This window comes from Crotalus tigris, unplaced genomic scaffold, assembly GCF_016545835.1.
Source record: "Crotalus tigris isolate CLP2741 ecotype Arizona unplaced genomic scaffold, ASM1654583v1 scf7180000018867.1602434, whole genome shotgun sequence".
NCBI classification, from domain to species: Eukaryota; Metazoa; Chordata; class Lepidosauria; order Squamata; family Viperidae; genus Crotalus; species Crotalus tigris.
The window spans coordinates 540,668-568,147 of NW_024097246.1; the positions used below are offsets into that span (position 1 = coordinate 540,668).

Genomic DNA, 27,480 nt, shown 5'->3' on the forward strand with positions numbered 1-27,480 from the left:
CTGGGTTACTTGGGTGATCTGCGGTGGGCCCTGGAGGCGGTAAGTGGCCCTGCGGGCAGGCAGGGCAGGGGCGGGGCAGGGGGTGGAGCTGGGGCGGGGCCAGATTTTGGGCACTCAGTCTCTTAAAAGTTCGCCAACACTTCACTAGGACAAAAATTTGTTTCACTGAAGTTAGTAAAATATAGTTCCAGGTAAATGTACATAGGATAATTAAACAACGTTTCTCAACCTTGGCAACTTGAAGACATGTGGACTTCAACTCCCAGAATTCATAGTTGGCTGGGGAATTCTGGGAGTTGAAGTCCACGTGTCTTAAAATTGCCATGGTTGAGAAACACTGGGATAATACATTGCTGAGTGTATCCTTAAGGGAGATAGGCGATCTAGAAATACAAAATACAAACAAACAAACAAACAAAGAAATAGTGGCCTGTGTCTCCTATCAAGCTTATATTGGCATGAGTGGAACTATAAATCTGCATCACTGTGATGAATATATACATACGTGCATACAAGTAGTCCTTGACTTACGACCACAACTGAGCCCAAAATTTCTGTTGCTAAGCGAGACAGTTGTTAAGTGAATTTTGCCCCATTTTACGACCTTTCTCGACACAGTTGCTAAGTGAATCACTGCAGTTGTCAAGTTAGTAACACGGTGGTTAAGTGAATCTGGCTTCTGGCAAAAGGTGATCCTACGATGGCTAGACGCTTCAACTGACATAAATATGGGTCAGTTGCCAAGCGTCTAAATTTTGATCACATGGCCACGGGGATTCTTCAATGGTCGTCAGTGTGAAAAATAGTCATAAGTCACTTTTTTTTCAATGTCATCGTAACTTTGAACAGTCACTAAATGAACTGTTGTAAATTGAGGACTACCTGCTTTATGCTAACGCTGGATGGATTGATGAAATCGTATGACTCACCCTGGTGCACAACATCAGTTTATGTTTTATTTTTCCCAAAGCCGCTGTTCGTGCAGATGTATTACCAGAATGCTGTTTAAATCCCATGGGAATCTTGAAAACTTTAGTTCAGAAATGCAGCGGGAACGCTACCTTTAAGTGTACCATCCACATCAGTACTGGAACGTTGGGACTCTAGGAAGTATTATTTTACAAAACGTTTGATATGGGCACCAAAATATACAATGAGAATATTACATTATGGTTCCACCGCCCCTATCCCTTCCCTAGCCCGTTAGCAGCTGGATGATTCCCAGACCTCTAATTATTCAATTGTGCATTGATTTTAACTGGATCCATTATAGTTAGTAAAAGCTCATCCAATTAACTTGTCAATCTAAAGCTATCGGTGCACCACAATGTCTCCTATACCTTTCCCTCTCCGGTGAGTGAAATATCCAGGGACATTTTTCTTCTGTCTAATTCTCCATCCTTATCCACCACCACCCTCCTCATCCACCCTCCAATCCTCGGTTCATTCATAAATATCCGCAGTCCCTCCCCACCGGCTGGGCCAGCAGGTCTTCGCTCGTATTGGGCTCCGTGCCAAGAGCTGCGAAGGGGCACAGCCCCCCCTCTAGCTTACTACTTACCCTCCCCCTCCCAGATTCATTTATTTCTTTGAAAGGAGATGATGCTGAGCAAAGCCACAGGATGGCTGGGATTTTTCGCAATCCTGGCTACTACGGGGGCCAACTGGGAAGCAGGTGAGGGGTGCACCTGATTGGGGGTTGGGGTGCGGGGAGGGGTGTAAATTGGGGGATTCGGGAAAGGGGAGAGGAGGGGAGTGACTGCCGAAAGGAGAGAAAGCAGAGAGATGTAAGAGCAGAAGGGGAAAGGGCGGGGAGATAACAAAAGGAGAGAGAAATGGTCCACTCAAAGGCGGAAGGGTTCCAAAGGAGAGAAGGGCAAAGCCTTAGAATGAAGGAATAAATGGAGGAAGGAGAGAATGGCAGAGCCTTGGAATGAAGGAATAAATGGAGGTGTGTTGCTGGTTATTTGGGTTGGAGGGAATGAATGGAGAAACGGGATGCAGTAGTTTCCAGCTAGGTTTGGTTCTAGGATAAGAAGGAACCGAGGCTTCGTTGCATCTTTGCTTTAACTTATTCAACTCATTCTAAGAGATCGAATCTCGCTTTCTCCCAATCCACCACTCTGTCCGGATCAAAAAGATCATATCCCTTCCGTGATATGATAAATAGATTTGGGGCTGGATCGTAGAGTAAGGGGACACCTTGTCCTTGATGGCTTTCTAGAAATTGTCTTGGCTCCCAAGATTTGGCCCAGCTTAATTGTTGTTGATTGCCCCTCTAGAATTCTCTACCCCAGGAAACTGTCTTTCTTTTCCAAAGGTCTTAAGTTTCTCGCCAGCCTTCATCATTATAATTCACTAGGCACAAGGGTTTGTGGCGGAATAAAGGCTTGTGACTCATCCATTACCTGCCACCTTCCATTTCCATCCGAACCTCTTTGTTCCACTTCACAAATTCACCCATTAATAAGAACTAGCCTCTTTCCTCTTCTCTACCAAAGCACTTTTTGGACACATGGATGACTGGGAGATGTTCAACAGGTGCCAGGCAAGCTGCTGCTGGACTAGTTTTATTTCTGCCTGTGGAAGCCCACAACAGCCCTGTAAAAGGGGTGGAATGAAGGAGGCAAGCTTATTTTATGCCCATCGTGATCTTCTGTTCCAAACTTTACTTACAAGCACGACCAATCCTTCTGTATCAGTGCATACACTCGTGTTAAATGGAAAGAAACAAAACGCCCTTTTTCAAAGGGGATCTTGCTTTCAAAGAAGCTCCTGAAGCGAGAGGGGAAGAATAAAACTGCAGCTTATTCAGTGCTGGTAGCTTATAGACCAGCCTGTCTCTGTTGCAGACTTTAGGGAGAATTATATTTTTTATTTTAATGGCATCAATCAAGCCAGAAAGGGCTGCTGTTAAAGATGTGTGCCCTCTGTGTCTTCAGTCCCTTTTTTTGGACACAATTCAAAACAATGATTGTATGGCACTGAAGTCATAGAACATAGAGGACATAGAATAATAGACTTGGAAGGGACCTTGGAGATCTTCTAGTCCAGTGGTTCTCAACCTTTTTAATGCCGTGACCCCCCCCCCAACCGGTCGTAAGTCGAGGACTACTCAACCGGTCGTAAGTCGAGGACTACTCCACTGGTGCAGCACCGTTTGCAGAATCGGACTTTTGGCTGTCTCAGCAGGGCAGAGACAGCCTGGACAATTCCTATTGGCTTTTGAAAGCCAATAGAATTAGACTCTATTCAAGAGAGTCTATTCTATTGGCTTTCAAAAGCCAATAGAATAAAAGGGAGTAGCACAGCTAAGGAAAGGGGGGGGGGGAAATGGCGGACTGCGTTGTTTGGGGACCCCCGTGAAATGGTTGTTCAACCCCAAATGGGGTCCCGACCCACAGGTTGAGAACCACTGTTCTAGTCCAATCTACTGCTCAAAGCAGGAGACCCTATACCATTTCAGACAGATGGTTGTCCAGTCTCTTTTTGAAAGTCTTCAGTAATGGAGCACTCAGAACTTCTGAAGGCAAAGCTGCTCCACCGGTTAATTGTTCTCACTGTCAGGAAGTTTCTCCTTAATTCCAGGTTTCTTCTCTCCTTGATTAGTTTCCATCCATTGTTTCTTGTCTTGCCTTCTGGTGCTTTGCAGAATAGTTTGACCCCATCAACTTTGCCATTGATTCTACAATCTTTCATAAAAAGCTGATGGCAAAGATATATCTGTCATGGAGGTGAGACAGGTGGGGATCTCACCTTTCAGAGGTGAGACAGGTGGGATCCTAAGATTTGACCTTTCAAACAGCACCACACCATCCAATTTTAGAGCATCTTTTCTCCTACTAATATTGTCCACTACAATTGATTGATTCTTCCAGGATCTGAGCAAAAGCTTTGCTTTATCACACATAACACAATTAGAGGTAATGCAATTATTTATTTTCTCTTCACGCTGCTTCCACATGTGGTCTAGCTTCTCTTGGTCAATTTAGGGAGGTGCAAACACCAAAGAAATCCGAAGTAATCCTAAGGGAGACTCTGGAACTACACTGGAATTTTGAGAAACACATTTGAGTTACTGTTATGGTTGCACTATATCACAGGCACCACCAAGTAGGATCCGTAATAGCTCCTCTTGAGTTCCCAATTGTTTCGAACTGTGTGCGTATTTAGAAGCATTTAATGTGTAAAGATCATTGCCAAGATTGCCAAATCACAACCACAAATCACAAACTTGCTAACAGCACTTTCTCGAGTGTAACTTTACCTTTTTTGGGGGGAGTCAAGTACTGTTCTGTAATCACCCATCCTATTGCTTTCTAAGACATAAATTGATTGACTGATTGATTGATGGATTTCCATTTTTGCCATCCACTTTCCAACAGCTCTGATTGTCTCTCAGTGGCTCCAGAAATACCCTTCAATATAAATATGGTTGAGTGTGCAACTTTGCCTTACAACAGTGTGCACTCTGCATATGCTCGGAACTGAGGCCATCCTGTTCAGTGCTGGAGTCTGGCAAGCCAGGTACCAAAGGGCATTCTGCACATGCTCCGGGCTGAATCCATCCTGCCAAGTCCTGGAGTCTGGCAAGCCAGGGAGCAGAGTGCACTCTGCACATGCTCAGGGCAGAGCCCATTATAATCCAATGCTGAAGTCTGACAAACCTGGGAGCAGAGTGCCCTTTGCACATGCTCAGGGCTGAGCCCGTCCTGCCCAATTCTAGAGCCAGCCAACCCAGGAAGCAGAGTGCTCTCTGCACATGCTCCAGTCTGAGCCCGTACTGCAGAGTCCCGGAGTCTGCCAAACCAGCTGTGGTTCGGCTGTCCAATTTATTCAGTTTTACTTAAACAAATGAAATGTAAAATTATTAAGGGAGATGTCCTCGGACACCTTGCTGACAACAGATAATGTAATGGGGATCCAGGATCATTAATGTCTGAAATGCTTCACCTTAATCATTTTGGAATTATTGTCCCTATTTTAAAGATAGCAAGGTGAGGCTCAGGAGGCTAGGCTAATTCTTGAATTCACAGCTGACAAAAAAAATTGGATTTGAGAATTGTGCCTCATTGCTCATTTGACTAAACCCCTGTGTCCTTTGGCTTGCAAGAGAAGCTGAAACTTAAGCAAACATTGATTGATTGATTGATTGATTGATTGATTGATTGATTGATTGGAATCCAACCCCTTGGTCATCTTCTTCTTTCCTTTCCTTCCACCTTTCCCAGCATTAGAGTCTTCATATTATATATATAAAGTGGGACAATTTGAGCCTGATCATTTGTGTTGCAAATGAGTGATCTGGGTCAGCTTGTTTGATAACCCACTTGCTTGTATTCTTGGCTTATCTGCAGTATTCACAGGATTGGAGACATTCAAAATTCAAAGGACTCAAGACTCTTCCTATCCTGATTCTTCAAATTTCACTTCTTTATGGTGTCACCGGGAATATCATGGGGAATATAGGTAGTCCTTGACTTTTGACCATAATTGAACCCAAAATTTTGGTTGCTAAGCAAGATAGTTGTTAAGTGAGTTCTGCCCCCTTTTACAACATATTTGCCACAGTTATTAAGTGAGTCCCTGCAGTTGTTAAGCAATAGCATAGTTGTTAAATGAATCTGGCTTTCCCATTGACTTTGAGGATCAGAAGATTGCAAAAGGGGATCGTATGATCCTGGGACACTGCAACCATCAGAAATGCATGCCAGTTTTGATCATGTGACCATGGAGATGCTACAACAGATTGTAAATGTAAAAAATGGTCATAAGCTACTTTTTTCAGAGCTGTTGTAACTTCAAAAGGCCACTAAACCATTAGTTGTATGTCAAGGACTACTTGTACCATGGTTTGAGAATTGACTTGGACTAGATATCCTCCAATGTCGCTAACAATTCATCCATTCTATGATTGCATGATAATTTGTGCAGTTTGTTGTGTGGCAGTTTCCATCATCCCTTTCGTTCATGTTGCTTGGACCTTAAATGTGAGGGTTCCTAAATGCCTGACTATGGGGAAGAAGTTGGACTGAGTAGCTTGGACTGAGAGTGAAGTTTCTTGGCAAAGCACAGAGAAGTCCGAGGAATCGGCCTTTCTTCCTTAAGTCCGTCTCACTTACTTTGGCCATATCATGTGAGGGAATTCACTGGAGAAAGCAGTTATGTTTGGAAGAATTAGTGATAAAAGGAAACCAGGCCACCAAGGAACATGGTGGCTGGACACCATCAAAGCTGACACCAGCCAGAGCATAGAACAACTCAAAGTAGTTCAAGGTCGGAAGATGTGAAGAGATCTGGCCTGTAAAATTACCAAGAGTCGGACAGGATTGAATGGATAACATCGACATCACCATCTTTGAAGCTACTCTTCCTCATCTCTTTGTGTGTTCTTTTTTGCAGACCCCCTGTGTCCTGCCAGGTACAAGATCAACTGCCTACTTCACCAGCGAATGGGCTGCGGACCAGATGGGGCACCAAGTTGTGGTTCTTGTTTCCCAGGTCACGAAGAGGATTCTAATGGAGACTGTGTGCCGAAAAAAGGTTCTAAGCATGGTAAGTCCTGTGGGGTTTGGAAGCTTGAAGTATCAGCAGGGATGGAGTTTTCCAAAATTTTATTGGAAAGAGCAAGGCAACTTGACCAAGAGGTTCATGGCAGCAAAGAGGACTTTTTACCCGGAGTTTAATAAAGGGCATAGGTTAGCAGTGGCATCTAACTTTCACTGCTGCACTGAAGGAAGAAAAGATAGTAATGATGTTTCTCTGGAGATGCAAAAATCCATTTGTGGGGATTGTGGTGAAATTGATTGGGAAAAAGCACAGGAACGAATGTCTCTCTCCCATTAAATTATGGAATTCCAGTATTAAATTATGTGGGTGCTATTAAATTGTGTTGAAGGATAAGAGTTCTAATGGTAAAATCTCCCAGAGTCATGGATTGTTCTCCTACATATCTATCATAATATTTCAGGAGAGTAAGATTTGCAACTAAACAGAGCATTCATTCTGTGTCATTGTTTCAGAGGTATTTCTTTACCTAAACAGAGGAACAACAGGCAAAAAAGTAGCGGGACCAGGACCGATTCTCAACTTCCTGCCAGTTCCCCCACTGAGTTCGCTGCCCTCCCCTCCTATCTCCCCTTCCCTTCCCAGTAGGTAGATAAGTGGCTGCTCCTGGATGGGGTAGGAAGCAAAGGATTGTGAGACTGGCTGGGAAACTGTCACAGAACATAGAAAATGAAGATCATGTGAGTGCATCAGCAGCATAGCAGCAGTCAGTAGTAATTAAGCAGCCACAGCTTTCCCAAATTTTATTCCCCAAAAGTCATGGGTCCTGGATTTTAGAGATGTTCTGTAAATTAGCATATTTGAGGTACCTTAGTTCAAAAATTGTTGACCTATGATAAGCCGCCTGAGAAAGCCAAGGGAAATCGTCAAAACAATTAAAAAATGAAAACTAGAATATGTGATGCGACACCCAGAAAAATACGGCATACTTCATTTAATCCTCCAGGGAAAGATTGAAGGCAAACGAGGTCCAGGCAGAAGAAGGACATCATGGCTTCAAAATCTAAGGGACTGGTTTGGACAAAACTCAGCAGCACTTTTTTGTACGGCGGCTGATAAAAACAGGATCACCAACATGATCGCCAATGTCCGATAACAGATATGGCACAAGAAGAAGAAGAAAGATGAAGTAGCAGTAGCAATAGCACTTAGACTTATATACCACTTCACGGTGCTTTACAGCCCTCTCTAAGTGGTTTACAGCAGTGGTTCTCAACCTGTGGGTCGGGACCCCATTTGGGGTCGAATGACCATTTCACGGGGGTCGCCAAACAACACAGTCCGCCATTTTTTCCCTCTTTTCCTTAGCTGTCCTACTCCCTTTTATTCTATTGGCTTTTGAAAGCCAATAGAATAGACTCTCTTGAATAGAATCTAATTCTATTGGCTTTCAAAAGCCAATAGGAATTGTCCAGGCTGTCTCTGCCCTGCTGAGCCCGCCAAAAGTCCCATTCTGCAAACGGTGCTGCACCAGTTGAGTAGTCCTCGGCTTACGACCAGTTGGGGGTCGCGGCATTAAAAAGGTTGAGAACCACTGGTTTACAGAGTCAGCATATTGCCCCCAACAATTTGGGTCCTCATTTTACCAGCGTGTTTTGCCATGCTAAAGATTATGACAATGACAGTTTTAGTGGTATATAGATATACATGAGGAGTGGGACATTAAGTTTAGAATAGTAGTTAAGGCAACAGGTTAGAAACCAGGAGACTGAAGTGACCTTGAGCCACTCCTTCTCTGTCAGCCCTAGAAAGAAGAAGAAGGCAATGGCAAACCATTTCCAAAATCTTGCCAAGAAAACTATAGGGACTTGTCCAGGCAGTTGCCTGAAATCAACATTCTCAAAAGCCCAAAACAAAACAAAACCATTTCTCTAATTTTAGGCACCAATGCCCTTCATCATTGTCAACATCTAATATTCTCTGTATTTCTTCTGTACATTCCAGCTCTCCTTATTTTCTAGCCTGCATCCTTTGCAACACATCTTGTATCTAAGAAGATGTTCTAACCCAAAGAGACATGGAGAGCTAGAGAGAGAATAGTTTGTGGATCAAACTCAAGAGCCACTCAGCCAATCCCACTTATGTTTCAGTTCCAAAGTATCATCTAAAACCAGTCTGAAGGTTTTAGAGAGAAGAGCAACAAAGATGATTAGGGGACAAGAGGCTAAAAAATATAAAGAATGGTTGTACAAATTGAGTATGTCTAGCTCAGGGATAGGCAACCTTGGCTCTTTTATGACTTGTGGACTTCAATACCCAGAATTCCTGAACCGGCCATGCTAGCCTAGATATGACATGATAGAGATGACACGATATCAGTGTTCCAATATCTAAGAGGCTGCCACAAAGAGGAGGGGGGCAATCTATTCTCCAAAGTACCTGAAGGCAGGACAAGATGAAAACTGAACAAAAAAGAGAAGCAGCCTAGAATTAAGAGGAAATTTCCTGACAGAACAATTAATCAGTGGAATGGCTTGCCTCTAGAACAGTGATGGGGAATCTTTTAGAGACTGAATGCCCAAATTGCAACCCCAAACCCACTTATGCATTGTCGGGTGCTGGATGGGTGTGGCCCATTGGGTGGGCGTGGCTGCGGTGGTAACGGCAGACTGGGTGGGACTAAAAAGTTCAATCAATCAATTCCAACTTTGCAAGATCTTTTTTTTTTCTCGCAAGAAGTTGAAATTGACTGATTGATTGAACCTTTTTTTTTTTTTTTGCACACGGTGGCAGAGGCCTAAAGCGAAAAGGTTTTATAAAACCCAGCTGAAGGCCTAGGACTGGGGCGATGGCATGCGTGCCCACAGAGAGGGCTCTGAGTGCCGCCTCTGGCACCCGTCCCATAGGTTCGCCACCACTGCTCTAGAAGTTGTGGGTGTTTCATCACTGAAGGTTTTTAAGAAGAGATTTGAAAGCTATTTGTCTCAAATGGTATAGGGTTTTCCTGCCGGAGCAGGGGATTAGACTAGATGATCTCCAAGGTCCCTTCCAACTCTGTTATTGTGTTAAGGTCAAGAATCAAGAAACAAAGCACGGGAACTGAATAGGGTCGCAATTTTTACATCATTATCGTCACAGTTGAAGGTCAACTTATCTGTGTGAATGGTTCACAGTGGAGGTATCTGGCCATTAGTATGCCAAGTGAGCTAGAAAAAAATGTTTCTAGCAACCATTTCTGCCTCTGATCATGGCTTATAAAGTGTTCCATAGCCAGCTCCTACCAGTATTAATTATATTCAGGGTTGGTTGTGATTTTGACGCCCAAAGAGATTTTCTCTCCAAATGATGACCTTGCAATCTGTCACTGTACTCTCTGTATCTCCACTTGGAGATTGGAGTGTTATTAAAGGATCAGAAGCTACCAGTCAAGATCGGAGAACAAGAGCTGAAAATTCTGCCAAAGACTAGATACATTTCCCTCCCCCTCTGATCTAAGCCCTGGGTCAAAACAGGAACAAATACAAACTCTGACTGGTCCTTGGTGCTCTCTGAGCTTGCTTGTTTTCTTGCAGATGTTTCATTACCCAAAATAGGTAACATCATCAATGCTAGTCGTGCTAGTTCTCCTTTATTAATACAAACTCTGTATTCTTTTTCTCTGATTCCTTTTCTTCCAATAAAAAGGAATTATGGGGCTGTTTTGTGGTGGAAGAAGAGGTGCTGACATACCTCTTTATTTTTCTGAAATGTTTTTATATTGCTTGTCATAACTCATCACCATCATCATAAAACGGGCAATTTTAATTCTACCAGCTAATAAAAGAAGGCTCTTGGGGAGAGTTAACTGCTGGGAAAAGGATGAGTAGTTAGATTTTTGTGTTTGTGTGTGTGTGTTTTTTTTTTTTTTTGAATACTTGAATTTCATCACGTTCCACTTGACTTTCACTCTGATTTTTATATCTAAAATTTCTGATAAGAAGCAGCTACGTCTTGATTTAGATGCATGATGCCAGCCCTTCAAGGTAGACCAGAGTAGGAAATTTATGAATGCTAATACTACTTTTATTATAAGATTAAATAATACAATCCAAGTCTGAATATATTTCCCCCCCCCCCGCCTCCCCACCTTACAGGAGAGCTAGGGAGGATTTTGTCAGAGAAGCTTACTCAAATTATAGTTCTGCACCAGACTCAGATTCTTTTATCTGACAATTATCTTGACTGCAGCTTTTCCTCCTGTTCCTCATGGTTATTCCTTCTGCCCAGTGCAGTATATATAATAAAGGAGAATATTAGGACCCCGCAGTATATATAAATCTATTATTTAAAGCAGGGGTCTCTAAACTTAATGACTTTAAGATTTTGTGGACTTCAGCTCCCAGAATTCCCAAGCTAGCGTGGCTGGCTGAGGGATTCTGGAAGATGAAGTCCATGTATCTTAAAGTTGCCAAATTAGGAGCCCCCTGATTTAAAGGGACACAATATCCCAGTGAAACTATTGCATTTGCTCCCCTGTGTTTAGCCAGACAATGATTTGCCACAGGTCAAATAAAAGTCCAGAATTTCCAGCCACAATATAGAGGTAGTCCTCGACTTATAATTGGTCACCTAGTGATTGTTCAAGATGAACTCCTCCAAAAGCTATTTATGACATGGTTCCGAAGCTCTGAACCCTCCCATCCCATGGTCATGTGACTGCATTTTGGGCACTTGGAAACCGGCCCTCGTTTACAGCTGCTTGCAGTGCCCCACGGTGATGTGAGTGCAATTTACAATGGCTTTTCTGGAAGCCAACATCCACTTCTAGTTTCTTGCAAAAACGCCCCATAGCAAACAATGGGTTTGCTTAACAACCTTTGCACACACACAAAAAAACAAATTGTAAAATTGGGTCTGGTCACATGATGAGCGTCTTTACAACCTTCACTATTCAAATGCCAGGCTAAATTATGATTGTAAGTCAAGGCCGTCTTGTAAGGGAATTCCCTGCACAGGATGACTCCTTCCCCTGTAACTTTCTCTTGTGACTCTCACATCTTCTAGCCCAGTGGTTCTCAACCTGTGGGTTGGGACCCTATTTGGGGTCAAATGACCATTTCACGGGGGTCACCAAACAACGCAGTCCGCCATTTTTCCCCCCCTTTTCCTTAGCTGTGCTACTCCCTTTTATTCTATTGGCTTTTGAAAGCCAATAGAATAGACTCTCTTGAATAGAGTCTAATTCTATTGGCTTTCAAAAGCCAATAGGAATTGTCCAGGCTGTCTCTGCCCTGCTGAGCCCGCCAAAGTCCCATTCTGCAAACGGTGCTGCACCAGTTGAGTAGTCCTCGACTTACAACCGGTTGGGGGTCGCGGCATTAAAAAGGTTGAGAACCACTGTTCTAGCCAATTTTGCTCCTCTCGTCACTTCCTCTTGACAGCTTGACTGCACATTCAACTGAGCCAGAGGTCTACTTTTATTACTTAATTTCCTCTGCAAAACATGCTGTCTCAAACAAGTGCAGTAGGATAGCAATTGGCTTGATTAAGAGTCTTGGTCACAGGTCGGCAACCTGCGGCTCCGGAGCCGCATGCGGCTCTTTGGGCCTTCCCCTGTGGCTCCCAGCCTCCTCTGCCTTTGCGGAGAGAGACAGAGACAGAGAGAGGCAATTGCGCTTCCCTGCTTCTCTCTCTCTCTCTCTCTCTCTCTCTCTCTCTGTGTGTGTGTGTGTGTGTGTTTGTGTTCTGAGGAGTTGAAGTCCATGAGTCATAAAAGAGACGAGGTTGCTTGTTGGACAACAGTTTGAAGCTTGCCAGGTGAGCAGCAGATAGGAGGGGGGGGGAGAAAGAGAGAGAGAGAAAGAGAGAGAGAGAGAGAGAGAGAGAAAGAAAGAAAGAGAGCGGGGGGGGAGGGAAGAGGAGTGGCAGACCAAGGGCAGATAGAGAGGGAGGGAGAGAGAGACAGAGAGAGAGAGAGAGAGAGAGAGAGACCCTTTTGACATCTAAAATGAAGATAACACTGCATATATCCTTTTTTTACCTGTGTGTGTGTGTGTGTGTGTGTGTGTGTATATATATACACACATATATATACATATATATATACACACACACACATACACACAAACACACACACAAACACACACACACACCTATAATAAAGGTAAAAAAGGATATATGCAGTGTTATCTTCATTTTAGATATCAAAAGGGTTTTGTGGCTCCCAGTGTTTTGTTTTTGGTGGGAAACGGGTCCAAGTGGCTCTTTAAGTGTTTTGGGTTGCCTACCCCTGGTCTTGGTCATCATCATCATCAGAGTTGGAAGGGACCTTGGAGGTCTTCTAGTCCAACCCCCTGCTCAGGCAGGAAACCCTATACCATTTCAGACAAATGGCTGTCCAGTCTCTTCTTAAAAACTTCCAGTGTTGGAGCATTCACCTCTTCTGGAGGCAGGTTGTTCCATTGGTTAATTGTTCTAACTGTCAGGAAGTTTCTCCTTAGTTCTAGCTTGGTTCTCTCCTTGGTTAGTTTCCATCTATTGTTTCTTGTCCTGCCTTCAGGTGCCTTGGAGAATAATTTGACCCTCCTCTTCTTTGTGGCAACCCCTCAAATTGCACACCCTGATCTATTTTCCGTATATTAAAAAAAAAATTCTTACTAGGAAGTCCATGAATAGTAACATGCAAATTCTAATCTATTTTTTTAAAAAATATCCCTTTTAAATACACATAGACAGAAACACACATATAAAAAAGGCTGATCCTTCTCATACATTTAACATGGCTGCACCAATTACTGCTCCACTTTTTCAAATCATGTTGCCCACCTGGGATTCAGATATATCACCAAACATTCTGAAGGAATTTTCTCAAGGAAAATTCCACTGGAACCAACTTTCTATCATGAATGAAGGCAAATATATGTATCCAACATGGGTCAATCACGGGGATGAGGTTTACTCTTCCAAGCTTTCAGACTCAATAAAAGGTTTCCTGCCTGAGCAGGGGGTTGGACTAGATGACCTCCAAAGTCCCTTCCAACTTTATTACTATTATTATTAATATTAAATATTGGAAGACTGCTATCATGTTACCCTTAGTCCTTCTTTTCACTAGACTAGATATACCCAATTCCTGCAACCATTCTTCATAAGTTTTAGCCTCCTGCCTTCTAATCATCTTAATTGGTCTTCTTTGCACTCTTTCCAGAGTCTCACCATCCACATCAACATGATACTGAATGTGAAACATTAAACACTTGCCCTGCCAGTATTTGTGTAAGTGTTTATGTTTACTGGCTGGGCTTTCCCTCTTTTCCTCTCTTTCAGAAAGCAGACTCAAAACTCAGAAGAGACCTAAAGATTTGCCAGGTCTTTTGCGTTACCTTCTGGCTAAGCATGAAAAGACATTGCAGTTGTCCACGATGGAGACCACCGTACCTGGTATGTGAACTCACCAACTCTTTCTCTTTCCCCAAAAGGGAACAAATTATTTGAGGTGCTTTCAGGTGTTGTACTATTTTCCTATCTAACGTGAGGAATCGACATAAGGGGTCCAATTCTCTTTAATAATTTCAAACAATCAGGCAGCTTAATTAAAGAACTATCAAGGAGGAAACCACACACACACACATACACTCTTAACACTGGCAGGGCAAGTGACTGTATACAGGTAGTTCTTTACTTACAACCATTCCTTTAGTGACCAGTTGAAGTTACACTGGCACTAGAAAAAGTGACTTACGATTGTTTTTCACACTTACGACTATTGCAGCTTCCCCATGGTCATGTGATCAAAATTCACACACTTGGCAACTGGCATGTATTTATAACGGTTGCAGTGTCCTGGGGTCATGTGATCACCATTTGCAACCTTCCCAGCCAGCTTCCACCAAGGAAAGTCAATGGGAAAGCCAGATTCACTTAACAACCGTGTTACTACTTAACAACTCCAGTGATTTACTTAACAACTGTGGCAGGAAAGGGGCAAAAGTCACTTAACAATTGTCTTGCTTAGTAATGGAAAATTTGGACTCAATTGTAGTCATGGGTTGAGGCCTACCTGTACAAGATTAAATTCAGCTTTGCATTCATTTCGAAGTGCGTTTAGTACTTGCATAATAATGCCATGCCTTGGAATGATTCATGACTGAAGAGATGGTTGGGTCATGTGGCATCTTGTGATTGCCACTGTCATGGAAACTTTGGCATCGAATTTGGAGAGCTTAATGCTGGGTTGTGCTTCACTCAACACTTCAAACTACTTGGCAATCTCTACTTTTCCAATACATTCTGACCCAAAGCACTTCACTCTGTATTTTCTTTTTATTTCCCCTTCTCTCTGATATTTGTACTGTCTGGGAAAGATTGAATATGCATTATGATTTTATCCACTATCTATTTTTATCTCTTAGCTGTGTTGGAAAATGGGATAATTTTCAGTTCAAACTGCATCCAGCATTCTCCCAGTCATTCCCTGTGTCCAGATGAGAGCAAGCCCACAGCCCGTTCAGTTCAACATTCCTTAGGCTTATTGATTAAACATCAACTAATGTAAACAATAATAATAACAATTAATTGGCAGAAAGAAGATAAAAGGCAAGGAAAATAAGGAAGAGGGAAAAAGCACATGAGCTACAGGCAAGGATTTACATTTTCTCTCGATCAAAAGGCACAGCATTTTCCAGAGCAATGTTTCTCAAACTTGGTGACTTTAAAATGAGTGGACTTCAACTCCCAAAAATCTCCAGCCAGGATGGCTGGCTGGAGAATTCTGGGAATTGAAGTCCACCCATCTTAAAGTTGCCAAGGTTGAGAAATCCTGTTCCAAACCCACAGGAAACGGTACTGGAAAGTTTTCATAAACAACCTTGAAGGAAGTGGCTTCCAGTTCTTCGAGTTTAGATAGATAGATAGATAGATAGATAGATAGATAGATAGATAGATAGATAGATAGATAGATAGATAGATAGATAGATGATAGATACAGGGCTTTTTTTTGTCATAGAACGCCTAGAACAGAGTTCCGGCACCTTTTTTGGATGGAACCTTGTAGGGTAGGCAAGGCAGGTTGTATGACATGTGTGTGTTCCGGCACCTTTTTTTTTTTTTTTTTTACAAAAAAAGCACTAGATAGATAGATAGATAGATAGATAGATAGATAGATAGATAGATAGATAGATAGATAGATAACAGCAGAATAGGAATGGAAAGGTATTGTGTATCAGGAAGAGAACAACTGAATGGATTGGGATGTGTATTATTTTTATTATTTTTCTCACGTAAAGTAAAAAATAGCTCATAGATTAAAAGACAGAATGTTACACATGTTGTCAGTTCCTTATCACATCTGAGTAACATTGCTTACTAGACCATATTTCCAAAAATGTTTAGAATGGCTTATTGCCAAATTTTAGGTTTAGCTCTACTGTTAGATTAATGAAACCATTACAAAGACTTGTCCCTTAAAGAAATTTTCCAGATCTGATACTAAAGAGCAGTGAATAGAAAGCAGCCATTGTCTAAAATTAATGCATTTTGATTTTACAGGCATTACTGAAATATTTGAACCATCCAGCTCTCAGACTGACTTCCCAACTTCTCATTCAACAAGTGTCTCTTCCTCCGGGAATACGTCTCCAGTTTCCTCTCAGTCATATGAAATCACTCCAATTTCAGCCACTACACCACCAAGGAGAGTTAGAGTGGACTTCAAGCAGAGGTCCCGTCCTCCAGTTACTAGCATGAATAAAGCTGTGACTCTTAGTGAGTAGACCAATTGATTGACCATAGGAGAAGGACTGGCAGAGTCTGGGGGTGGAGTCAAGAGAGTAATCAGTCATTAGAGTAATCAGTCATTACATTCCCCTAAGCAGTCTAAGTTCAACCCCTCTTGAATTCTGTTAACTCTTAACTAGCACCAATTTAGTGCTGATCATTAGTTGACTAGATCAGGGGTCTTCAAACGTGGCCCTTTTATGACTTGTGGACTTCAATTCCCAGAATTCCTCAGCCAGGCATGCTGGCTGAGGAATTCTGGGAGTTGAAGTCCACAAGTCATAAAAGGGCCAAGTTTGAAGACCCCTGGACTAGATCCTTATATATAGGCATGAGCAATAAATCAACTTAACTAGATGTTAACATGTGGTCCTGATTCTTTGTGCCTGACATTGACTGACTGATTGTTGTCAACATTTATTGACCACATGGATAGATTTTCTCCATGACAATTTATCTCTAACTTGGTTTTCCAATGTGCTCCCATTGTCACTATAGCTGAATCCATCCCTTTGCTGGATCTTTTCTTTCATAGCATCAGAGCCATCTCTAAAGAGAATACATCATGTGTTCAAAGTAGAATAATTTTATAATTTTACTCTAGTTTTTCTTCAGTACCAAAGTTCAGAAGAGTCCATACTCTTTCTATCCTGCTTCTTCAAAATCCAACTTTCATTTCTATAAAGTATCACAAGGGAATGCAAAGGACTACTACAGAGAAGAGGGGGTCACCCTATTTTCCAAGGCACCTGAAGGGAGAAGAAGAAGCAATGGGTGGAAAATAATGGAGAGAACACTGGAGGTTTTTAAGAAGAGATTGGACAACCATTTGTCTGAAATGGTATAGGGTTTCCTGCCTGAGCAGCGGGTTGGACTAGAAGACCTCCCAGATCCCTTCCAACTCAGTTATTCTGTTAATACCACGGTTTATTTATCTTTATAGGTATAGACACATCATGACATTTGAATATCATGTTCTACCCCATGCTAGCCTATAGCGTAATTCTTGACTGCTTGTTCCTTTACTGTTGATGGTTGATTCTGAAGGCAGAAGCTATCCAGCACTTTGATAACTTCATGGTAAACAGGTGCAAGAAGCATTACTTCTTGGCATTAGTTTAGTCTTCTTTAAGGGATCAGAAAAGAGGGGGCAAGAATGAAGAAGAGAGCTTGGGACAGCTGAATGGTGAGATATGTGCATTTTCACAGCTAGCTAAGCAATGTTTTCATATACTTGTGAGTCCAACACTCAGAGTTAACTGTGTTTCTTTCAGCGCTTGTGGTCATGTGCACGGTGACAGGAGTCTCTGGATTGGTGGTTGCAGCCATTTGTTGGTACAGGTATGAATCCGATTGTCCCCCTTTCCATATGTTGTTTCTCCATTATTATAATTAGCACTATTCTCATGTTTGAGATGGAAGAAACTCTTTCTGTGCTCAGTAAATTCCTTTGTTTTTCCCATTGCTGAGGGTGGTGAACTTGACTGCAGATTTAATGATTTATGAATCAGGAAAATGCGAACCATGCGTTGGAGTTATTCATACGTGGGTTCTTTTTTTTTGTATTTCACTCAAAATATCTATGATTAATTTGCAGGCTTCAGAAAGAAGTACGTTTGGCTCAAAAGATGGCATACACAGCTACTCGAGGGAACCAGTACCGATACCATCAACCCAGTGCAGTAAGTTGGCTTTGCAAAATGGAATTTGTTAATGGAAGATGAAGGCCTTGCTTATAAGACATGTGAAACTGTAGCATGTTTTGACAGCATGTTGTGCGAAGCCAGCCATTATTGCTTGGAAATCATAGTTCACAGCATATTGTATGAGCTCAACCAAATGAGGCTTAATAGATTGTGTTCAATGGAATGGGTATGAAGATGAATTTGACAGGAGGAAGAGGAGGAGGAGGTTGTTATTAAAGCCTAGTAGTCATGATGACAGCTAGATCAGTGGTTCTCAACCTGTAGGTCGGGACCCCATTTGGGGTCAAACGACCATTTCACGGGGGTCGCCAAACAACGCAGTCCGCCATTTCCCCCCCCCTTTCCCTTAGCTGTGCTACTCCCTTTTATTCTGCTGGCTTTTGAAAGCCAATAGAATAGACTCTCTTGAATAGAGTCTAATTCTATTGGCTTTCAAAAGCCAATAGGAATTGTCCAGGCTGTCTCTGCCCTGCTGAGCCCGCCAAAAGTCCCATTCTGCAAACGGTGCTGCACCAGTTGAGTAGTCCTCGACTTACGACCGGTTGAGTAGTCCTCGACTTACAACCGGTTGGGGGTCGTGGCATTAAAAAGGTTGAGAACCACTGAGCTAGATGAAGTCCCAGGAATCAGGGTTAGATTGAACTGGCATTATTGCCCGCAGAGAAATAAAGCTAGTTTGGTAAGTTTGATGTCAGGCTCCAAAAAAAATCAAGACAGACATATTGAGAATTTTCTAAGCATTTTTCTTTATTGTTTCTTGCCTATAGAGAGAAATCTTGCGCAACCAAAGCAGGCTACTTGTACCCCAAGACATACCTCTGGGAACCGTTAGGGAGGAGCGGTTTTCACCCTTTTTCTCCCACACAAGCTATTTAAGCTGCATTGTCCTTTGCTATTCTTGAATGCACTCCCTCCCTCCCTCCTGGGAATCTGGATAACATTCCATCACAACTGTCTTACTGATGGGCTTTCAAGAGACATTGGGTTGGTGGAGGATGCTTGACTAGATGATTTTCCTGATCTCATAAGGCTCTCCTTAATCATTTTCTGTTCACCTTTCTTAGTACATGGATTCCAGGCTAGCACAGTCTTGTCAAGTTCACCACTATCAGCATCGAAAGAAACTTCTTGCTGGTGAGGAGTAAGTGTCCTTCTCTAGAACTTTCCCTGGAGGTGGGAGGGAATGGAAGAGCTGTGAGAACGAAGCAAGTCCCAGAACTGGAAAAGACCTTGAGAGGGATCTCAGAGTCCTAGTGGACAATCACTTAAACACGAGCCAGCCACGTGTTGCAGCTGCCCAAAAGGCCAACACAGTGCTAGGCTGCATTAACAGAGGGATAGAATCAAGATCACGTGAATTGTTAATACCACTTTACAACGCCTTGGTAAGGCCACACTTGGAATACTGCATCCAGTTTTGGTCACCACGATGTAAAAAAGATGTTGAGGCTCTAGAAAGAGTGCAGAGAAGAGCAACAAAGATGATTAGGGGACTGGAGGCGAAAACATATAAAGAACCGTTACTAGAATTGACTATGTCTAGTTTAATGAAGAGAAGGACGAGGGGGGACATGATAGCAGTGTTCCAGTATCTCAGGGGCTGCCACACAGATGAGGGAGTCAAGCTATTCTCCAAGGCGCCAGAAGGCAGGACAAGAAGCAACAGATGGAAACTAACCAAGGAGAGAAGCAACCTAGAACTAAGGAGAAACTTCCTGACAGTTAGAATAATTAACCAGTGGAACAACCTGCCTTCAGAAGTGGTGAATGCTCCAACATTGGAAGTTTTTAAGAAGAGACTGGACAGTCATTTGTCTGAAATGGCATAGGGTTTTCTGTCTGAGCAGGGGGTTGGACTAGAAGACTTCCCAGGTCCCTCCCAACTCTATTGTTGTTGTTGTTGTTGTTAAAAAATCCTTGGGAGAGGAAACGGGAGAGCAGAACTTTCACCTCTCTTACCTACAGAGAAAAGATCTCTGGGTTGGGGACATCACTGAAAGATTTGTTTCCAGAGCTGGGAAACTGATCTTCCATGCTGAGCAGACAAATTCTTGATTACTTATTAGACACTTATCTTTAGGAAGAATCCATTGCTTGTGATAGGATTTATTTGTTTATTAAATTATTAAATTTATATGCTGCCCATCTCCCTGTCCAAGGCGACTCTCAAGCCATAGGTGGGAAAATATTACAAGTGTGTCTGATAAGGGTGCACACTCCATCACACACAAACCTTCACACATCAAAAATAAGATATTAAAAACTCTCAAGGGTGATCTTTGCCTTGTCACATACAATATGTTCACTCTTACCCTGTTATCATTAGCTGTCTATGACCTAGAATAGTATTTGTCCCATATACTATACTTAATCACATGATGTAAAATGTAGACATTTGTTTAAGATTTTATATGTTTAAGACAGGGGTGTCAAACTCAATTTCATTGAGGGCCGCATCAGCACTGCGGTTGCCCTCGGGGGGTGGGTGTGGCCAGGGTGGGTGCGGCCTACTGAGTGGGCGTGGGTGGAGTGGGTGTGGCCTACTGGGTGGGCATGGCCAGCTCTACATCGTTCACGTCAATGGTGCCTGTGGGGGCCTTGGCAGGAGTGGAACAGATCTGAGAGTCTCTGGCAGAAGGGGGTGGGATCAGGACCACTTCCAGATAATGATGCATTTCTTCATTCCTCACAAAGGGTGACACCTCCCCAGCATGCACCCAGGGGCTGGTTCCTCGCTGTTTCCAGACGGCCTTGTGGAGCTAAGATTAAATGTGTTTCAGCATAGATGGCCACTACAAAATTGTACATTGGCTTCCGGCCGGCCAGCCTGGGCTAGGGCCAAGGCAGCAGGGGCCGTTCCCTCACTGTTTCCAGGATGGCTTTGCGGGCCACATGAAACACTTCGCGGGCCACATCCGGCCCCTGGGACTTGTATTTGACATGTCTGGTTTAAGAAACTGAAAAAATTGAAACCAGCATAAATTAGAACAGAGATTTCAAAAAACCTGAAATGACATATTCTTAGTAGGAGCTTCTTTGTTATCTTATACTGCTTCCCAGTCAGTATTTATATAAAAAGTTATTTTATTTGAATCAGCTCCTTCTCTCGTGCATAGAGGGCCACACCTATATGCAAGTAGTCCTTAACTTACAACCACAATTGAGCCCAAAATTGATGTTGCTATGTGAGGCATTTGTTAAAATAAGTTTTACCCCTTTTTACTATCTTTCTTTCCACAGTTGCTAAATGAATCACTGCAGTTATTAAGTTGGTAACATGGTTGTTAAGTGAATCTGGTTTCCGCATTGACTTTGCTGTCAAAAGCTGATCACATGACCCTGCGACACGCAACTGTCATAAATATGACTCAATTGCCAGGTGCCCGAATTTTGATCACCTGACCATGGGGATGCTGCAATGGTCGTAAGGGTGAAAAATTGTCATAAGTCACTTTTTTTAGTGCCGTGGTAACTTCAAACGGTCACTCAATGAACTGTTGTAAATCGAGGACTACCTGTAATATGTTTTGGGAGATTGAGACTAAGTAATCTAATTTGTTAGTGCTTCCCACACTTGCATTCCTCTATATTTCCCTGCTATCTGGAGATGATGGAACTGTGGGATTCTGATTCCAGTTAAGGCAGGGTGGAGATTTGAGCAAGCAGCCTTGTAGACAATAAGGAAGATGACCTTAACTGAAATATTGTAATGGAAGGTGTGGATGACATTGGGGAACAAGGGGAAGAGATTCTGCCTAGAAAACAATCAGATAAGGGAAGGAGGAGCCCCCAGTGGCTTAACAGAGAAAGAAACTTAGCAAAGAAACACTCTAGTGCAGGGGTAGGCAACCTTGGCTCTTTCATGACTCATGGACTTCAACTCCCAGAATTCCTGAGCCAGGCCTGAGCCAACACTGCATCTAGTGCAGACATGTCAAACTTGTGACGTCACGTGACGTCGTGCAATGTATCGGACTATGGCTTTTTTGCCATTGCCGGCAATGGGGTGGGCGTGGTTTCCCAATGACGCATCCGGTCCGCAGGCCGACAGTTTGACACCCCTGGTCTAGTCTGGATCAAGCCATTAAAATTGTCGGTGAGAAGTTTGTACTTTCAGACTTGCAAGATCCTGTTAATGTAGCCTTACAATAAGGTAGACTTTGCTCATCTAATGTTTCCTGCCTGGTTGACTGGGAGGGCTGACAGATAGGCAGGAGCTGAAACATTTTTAAGTCCAGAACTATAAGACAACATTTGGAGGCAGCTTAAACCAACACACACACACACACACACACACACACACACATTCACTGGAGTATAAAAAAGAGGAGGAGGTTCAATCAGACTTGCAAGATTCTGTAATTGCGACTGATCTCGATAGGGGCAGTTTTAGTTTTCCTGTGGAATTGACTTCTTAGTCTGATCTACCTGGGGAGGCTAACAGAAGAGGAACTCAGGTCATTTGATTCTATCTCTTTAACATCCAATCACTTCATCTTGTTTTTCTGCTCCCCAGGAGACAATCTCCCAAAGCAACGGAGCAGATCCCTACAGAATCAGAGAGTGAAAGTGGCGATTACACTGTATATGAATGTCCTGGATTGGCCCCGGTATGTATGTATGATGTATGCATGTATGTATGTATTCATGTATCTATGTGTCTAAGTCAGTGGTTCTCAACCTTTTTAATGCTACGACCCCCAACTGGTCGTAAGTCGAGGACTACTCAACTGGTGCAGCACCGTTTGCAGAATGGGACTTTTGGCGGGCTCAGCAGGGCAGAGACAGCCTGGACAATTCTTATTGGCTTTTGAAAGCCAATAGAATTAAACTCTATTCAAGAGAGTCTATTCTATTGGCTTTCAAAAGCCAATAGAATAAAAGGGAGTAGCACAGCTAAGGAAAAGGGGGAAAAATGGAGGACTGCGTTGTTTGGTGACCCCCGTGAAATGGTCGTTCGACCCCAAATGAGGTCGTGACCCACAGGTTGAGAACCACTGGTCTAAGTATTTGTATCCTGCCTTTATTATTTTTAAAAATAAATCAAGGCGGTGAGTTGAGTCAAATACTTTGGCCACCTAATGAGAAGATACATTGGAAAAGACCCGGATGTTGGGAAAGACTGAAGGCAAAAAGGAGAAGGGGATGGCAGAGGATGATATGGTTAGATAGTGTCATTGATTCAATGAACATGAATTTTGGCAGAACTCAGGAAGACAGTGGAGTGCAGGGGGCCTGGTGTGCTATGGTCCATGGCGTCACAAAGAGCTGGACACTACTTAGCAACAGAACAACAACAAGGTGGTGAACGTATCCAACACACTTTCTTCTTCCTGTTTTCCCCAAAACAACAATCCCGTGAGGTGGTTGGGCGGAAAGAGTCACTGCCCCAAGGTTATCCAGCAGGCTCTAAGTCAGGTCTTGAACTCATGGTCTCTTGCTTTCTAGCCTGGATCCTTAACCAGTAGACCAGGGGTCTTCAAATTTGGCCCTTTTATGACTTGTGGACTTCAACTCCCAAAATTCCTCAGCCAGCGTGCCTGGCTTAGGAATTCTGGGAGTTGAAGTCCACAAGTCATAAAAGGGCCAGGTTTGAAGACCCCTGCACAAGATCAATCTGGCTCTCATGTATACGTACATTCAGTCCGTGCTGAACAACAAAGATGGCTTCCAAAGAGCTGTGGGATGTCCCATCTGAAAAACCTCTTGCTGCTCGAGGCAAATAACCCATCCAAAGTCAAAACGCACACCAGGTTATTTTAATACCTTAGAAAATCCCACCTTCCAGGCAAGAAAAATATTACAGTCCTATGACAGACATGAAATCATTGCATGATAATCAATAGTCTACCCGAGCAGTAGAGCTGGCCCTTCTGCCAAGTTGTTTGAAATGTCCACTTTCATTTTAAGAAAGATCAACAAAAAAAAAAAAAATTAGTTTCACAAGTGGACATTTTGGTTAGTGGTTTTGATTGCCCTGCTAATCCCAAGCTTTCCATGTGTTCCTAAAATGTATTAGTGAGTGAGTCAGGTTGTGTCTCCTGGGCGCTCTGCATTTCTGAAGGGTTTGGTCAGAAAATCCTTCCAGATATGTTTTGCTTCCTATGAGGAGTAAGATAGCAAGATGTAACAACAAAGCCCCAGGTTTGCTGCTAAACAATAACAGCTGGAGTCGAGACACAACTTTGCAAACGGTTCTTAGCTAAGTTGCTCAATAAGCAGTAAATATGCTTCTCAGACTACCAGTCATGCAATTGATTGGTATTATTTTAATTTTATGTTTTAAACTGCTCTGGAGGCCTTATATCCAACAGGCACAAAGGCCACTAGGATGATTTTCAAAAGAATAATTATACTGAGTGAATTTTTCTTAGAAAAAAAATGCTAGTAATGTGTTAACTTTAGTGTAGTCCTTTTGAGATTGTTAGGATATGTATTTTGCATTGATCTCTTAACCCTCTCCAACCCGCAGCTCCCCCTACCCCCAACCCATACCCTTAGGCACAGCCAAGAAACTATCCTAGTTATAAGGCTACAAACCATCATTCGTCCACCCTTCCTTGGCCTATTTTTGCTAATAAATATCCTCTCATGGAATTGTGCAGCAAGTGTCCAAATGAACTCGGAGACACTAACATGAACCTGTAGTTTTATATAAATAAATATATTTTACATTTATAAGATATATGTTCCTGTGTTCCTGACAAAGATAGTCAGGAACACAGGAACATTATGAGGTAAATCTAAGCCAGGGGCCTTCAAACCTGGCCCTTTTATGACTTGTGGACTTCAACTTCCAGAATTCCTCAGCCAGTGTGCTGGGAGTTGAAGTCCACAAGTCATAAAAGGGCCAGGTTTGAAGACCCCTGATCTAAGCATACAGAGCATACAGAAGAAAAAAGCAGGAAAAAGTATTTGCTGATAAAGATCCTTTGCCCATTAAGCATTGTACGGTAATAGTAGATGGCTATACCCAGGGAGAGCCCTTGGTTCTAGAGGAATTGATTGAATATACTAAAACAATTAATATTTATGGAAGGACAACCTTTCTCTAGGTGTGGCCTGCCCTTGGTAAAAATATTTTTAAGCCTTGGGGGTGGCGGGAAGCATTGTCATGTAAAAGCAGTGACAATATAATGTTTAATTCCCTTTCAGTATTTTTCCTTTCCCTTTCAGAAAAATAGAAGCATTAAATCACACTTATTTATTTATTTATTTTTGCTTACTTTTGAAATACGGGGGAAAAGCCATCATAACCAGACAGTTTGCCATCAGATGCAATAGTTGAACAGTGGATGGGCCCAGGGGATGGAGAAAAGGGGCTGGAGATATTTTGCTTATGTATCACAAATGGTGGAGTCTTAGGTTATATGGTAAGGATTACAGGTAGTCCTCAACTTACAGCATCCAAAGTTATGACAGCTCCAAAAAGAGTGACTTATGACCGCTTTTCACCCTCACAACCGTTACAGCATCCCATTGTCACTTGATCAAAATTTGGATGCTTGGCGACTGGCTTATATTTATGACAGTTGCCGTATTCTGGGGTCATGTTTATTTTAAAAGGTCAACTTTTACAAGCTTCTGGCAAGCAAAGTCAATGGCGATGCTAGATTCTCTTAACAACCGTATTACTAAGAAAGGTCGTAAAGTGGGGCAAAACTCACTTAACAATTATCTTAGGAACAGAAATTTTGGGCTCAGCAGTGCTGCCGCTGGCACATGTGCCATAGGTTTGCCACCACTGGCCTAATCAATTTCTAGCTGGAGAGTTCCAAAGTGATGACAAAAATGCCCAGGATAAGATTGCAGGATCCAATCTGGGTGGATCAGTGGGACCAGAGATTAAGTCTTACAAGCTTTTTGGGCTCGTGCAGGAGCCAATCCTCAGATATCTTCTCTCTCTTTCTCCCCTTCAGACCTATTGACACCCTTATCTATAACCTGGCTAAATGGCCAGCCCAACGCTTAAGCTTTCTGACCCAACCCTCGAACAGCATGATCAGATCATCCACACAATTTTGGAATCTGCTAGAGCAAAACTGTTGTAAATTGAGGACTACCTTGTAGTTTCCTTATCCACTGATGGATATGGCAGTACAGTAGACAATAAGTCTTGCATTGTCGCCCTTCTAAAAGAATGCTTTGACTAACTTTCTGTCTTCTTCTCATTCCAGAGTGGAGAAATGGAGATCCACAATCCTCTCTTCGACACCTCCGCCCTCCACCAATGTCCCCCCTAATTACCCCCCCTCCCCTATTTTTCTCCCTTCCCTCATCTATCTTGCCATTTTCTGGATCCATGTAGGGAAGATTCAAACTGGCCAACACCCCCGTGGTGCTGTTTCTCCATCCTCTTCCTTTGAAGGAAGATCATATCCGTCCCACGTATTCCTCTATCCTCTTATGCTAATAATACAGGAATGCTTTCAGGCTTTTAGGAGATTTTTCTATCATAGCTTTGCTTCAGTTGAAGGTCTTCTGACAGTGAACTTTTATCCTGAGAATTCCTACTATCATTTGGAGACCTTGATTCAAGCTCTCCTGATGCCATCAGCTCTTGAACTGGAAGGGTTTATTGTATCCAGTCTAGCTGTGGAGACCTAAGAAGCAGAAGACTTCATTTGTCACGTACAAAAAGAGAATTCCTAGGCACGCTTAGATGTCTAAGATTGCCCCAAAGCATTTTGCCCATCAGTGGTGTCCACTCTTTCCTGGACGATATATATATATATATATACATACTGTATATAATATACAAGCTAGTCAGTTTGTTGTGTCACCAGAGGCAGAAAATCCCACAAAACAGCTCTCCTCGGCAATAATATTAACCATAGCGACAATATATAATTTGCTACATTTTCATGATGATAACTTAAGTCTCCTGCCTCGCTTTGCTCCATGCTTGGAACAGCCCTTGTCCCACCCCAACTGCATAAGTCATCTGGGTGATGTTGCTGGATGGATATCATTTTAAATGGGTAAAAAAAGCATACTTCTATTTAAGACCACTTGTCAGACACCGGAGAGCTCAGGAGACTTCATGCAGTTCAAATGAGTATAAAGATTCTTTGCAAGCTTAGCTCTCTACAAGAATCTGGCCAAGTGACCATTAAGGGAATGTGAGGGAATTAAAAAAGGAATTCAAGGTGGGCTGGACTTAGATCTCTCGTGGCCTCATAATTTATCACAGTTTGACCCTTCCATCAGGCTCAGCCTGATCATCTTTTACATCACCAATCCTTTTAGATGAGTTTGCAAGTTCAACACAACTGGGGCCAGGGACCTGGTAGTTTTTATTTACCGTATATCCCGGCGTATAGGGCGACCCGGCGTATAAGACGACCCCCTAGTTCGACGCCAGGTCGCAAGATGATCGACGCCGAGTCGCAAGACGATCGACGCCAAGTCGCATGCCTAGAAAGTCATCTTATACGCTGGAAACTACGTTATTTCTGGCGTATAAGACGATCGACGCCGAGTCGCATGCCTAGAAAGTCGTCTTATATGCCGG

At 42.8% G+C, this 27,480-nt stretch overlaps 1 protein-coding gene across 1 annotated transcript; it reads left to right on the top strand.

Moving 5' to 3' along the window:
• Window positions 1-1,568: 1,568 nt before the first annotated feature.
• On the top strand, window positions 1,569-27,357 carry LOC120314258 (neural proliferation differentiation and control protein 1-like). Its single transcript, XM_039357146.1, has 9 exons — window positions 1,569-1,675; window positions 6,403-6,555; window positions 13,813-13,926; window positions 16,033-16,248; window positions 17,535-17,601; window positions 17,858-17,942; window positions 19,031-19,107; window positions 22,483-22,576; window positions 26,144-27,357. Exons 1-9 carry the CDS (start codon window positions 1,600-1,602, stop codon window positions 26,207-26,209), a joined length of 948 nt encoding a protein of 315 aa, XP_039213080.1. The 5' UTR covers window positions 1,569-1,599; the 3' UTR covers window positions 26,210-27,357.
• Window positions 27,358-27,480: the final 123 nt, after the last annotated feature.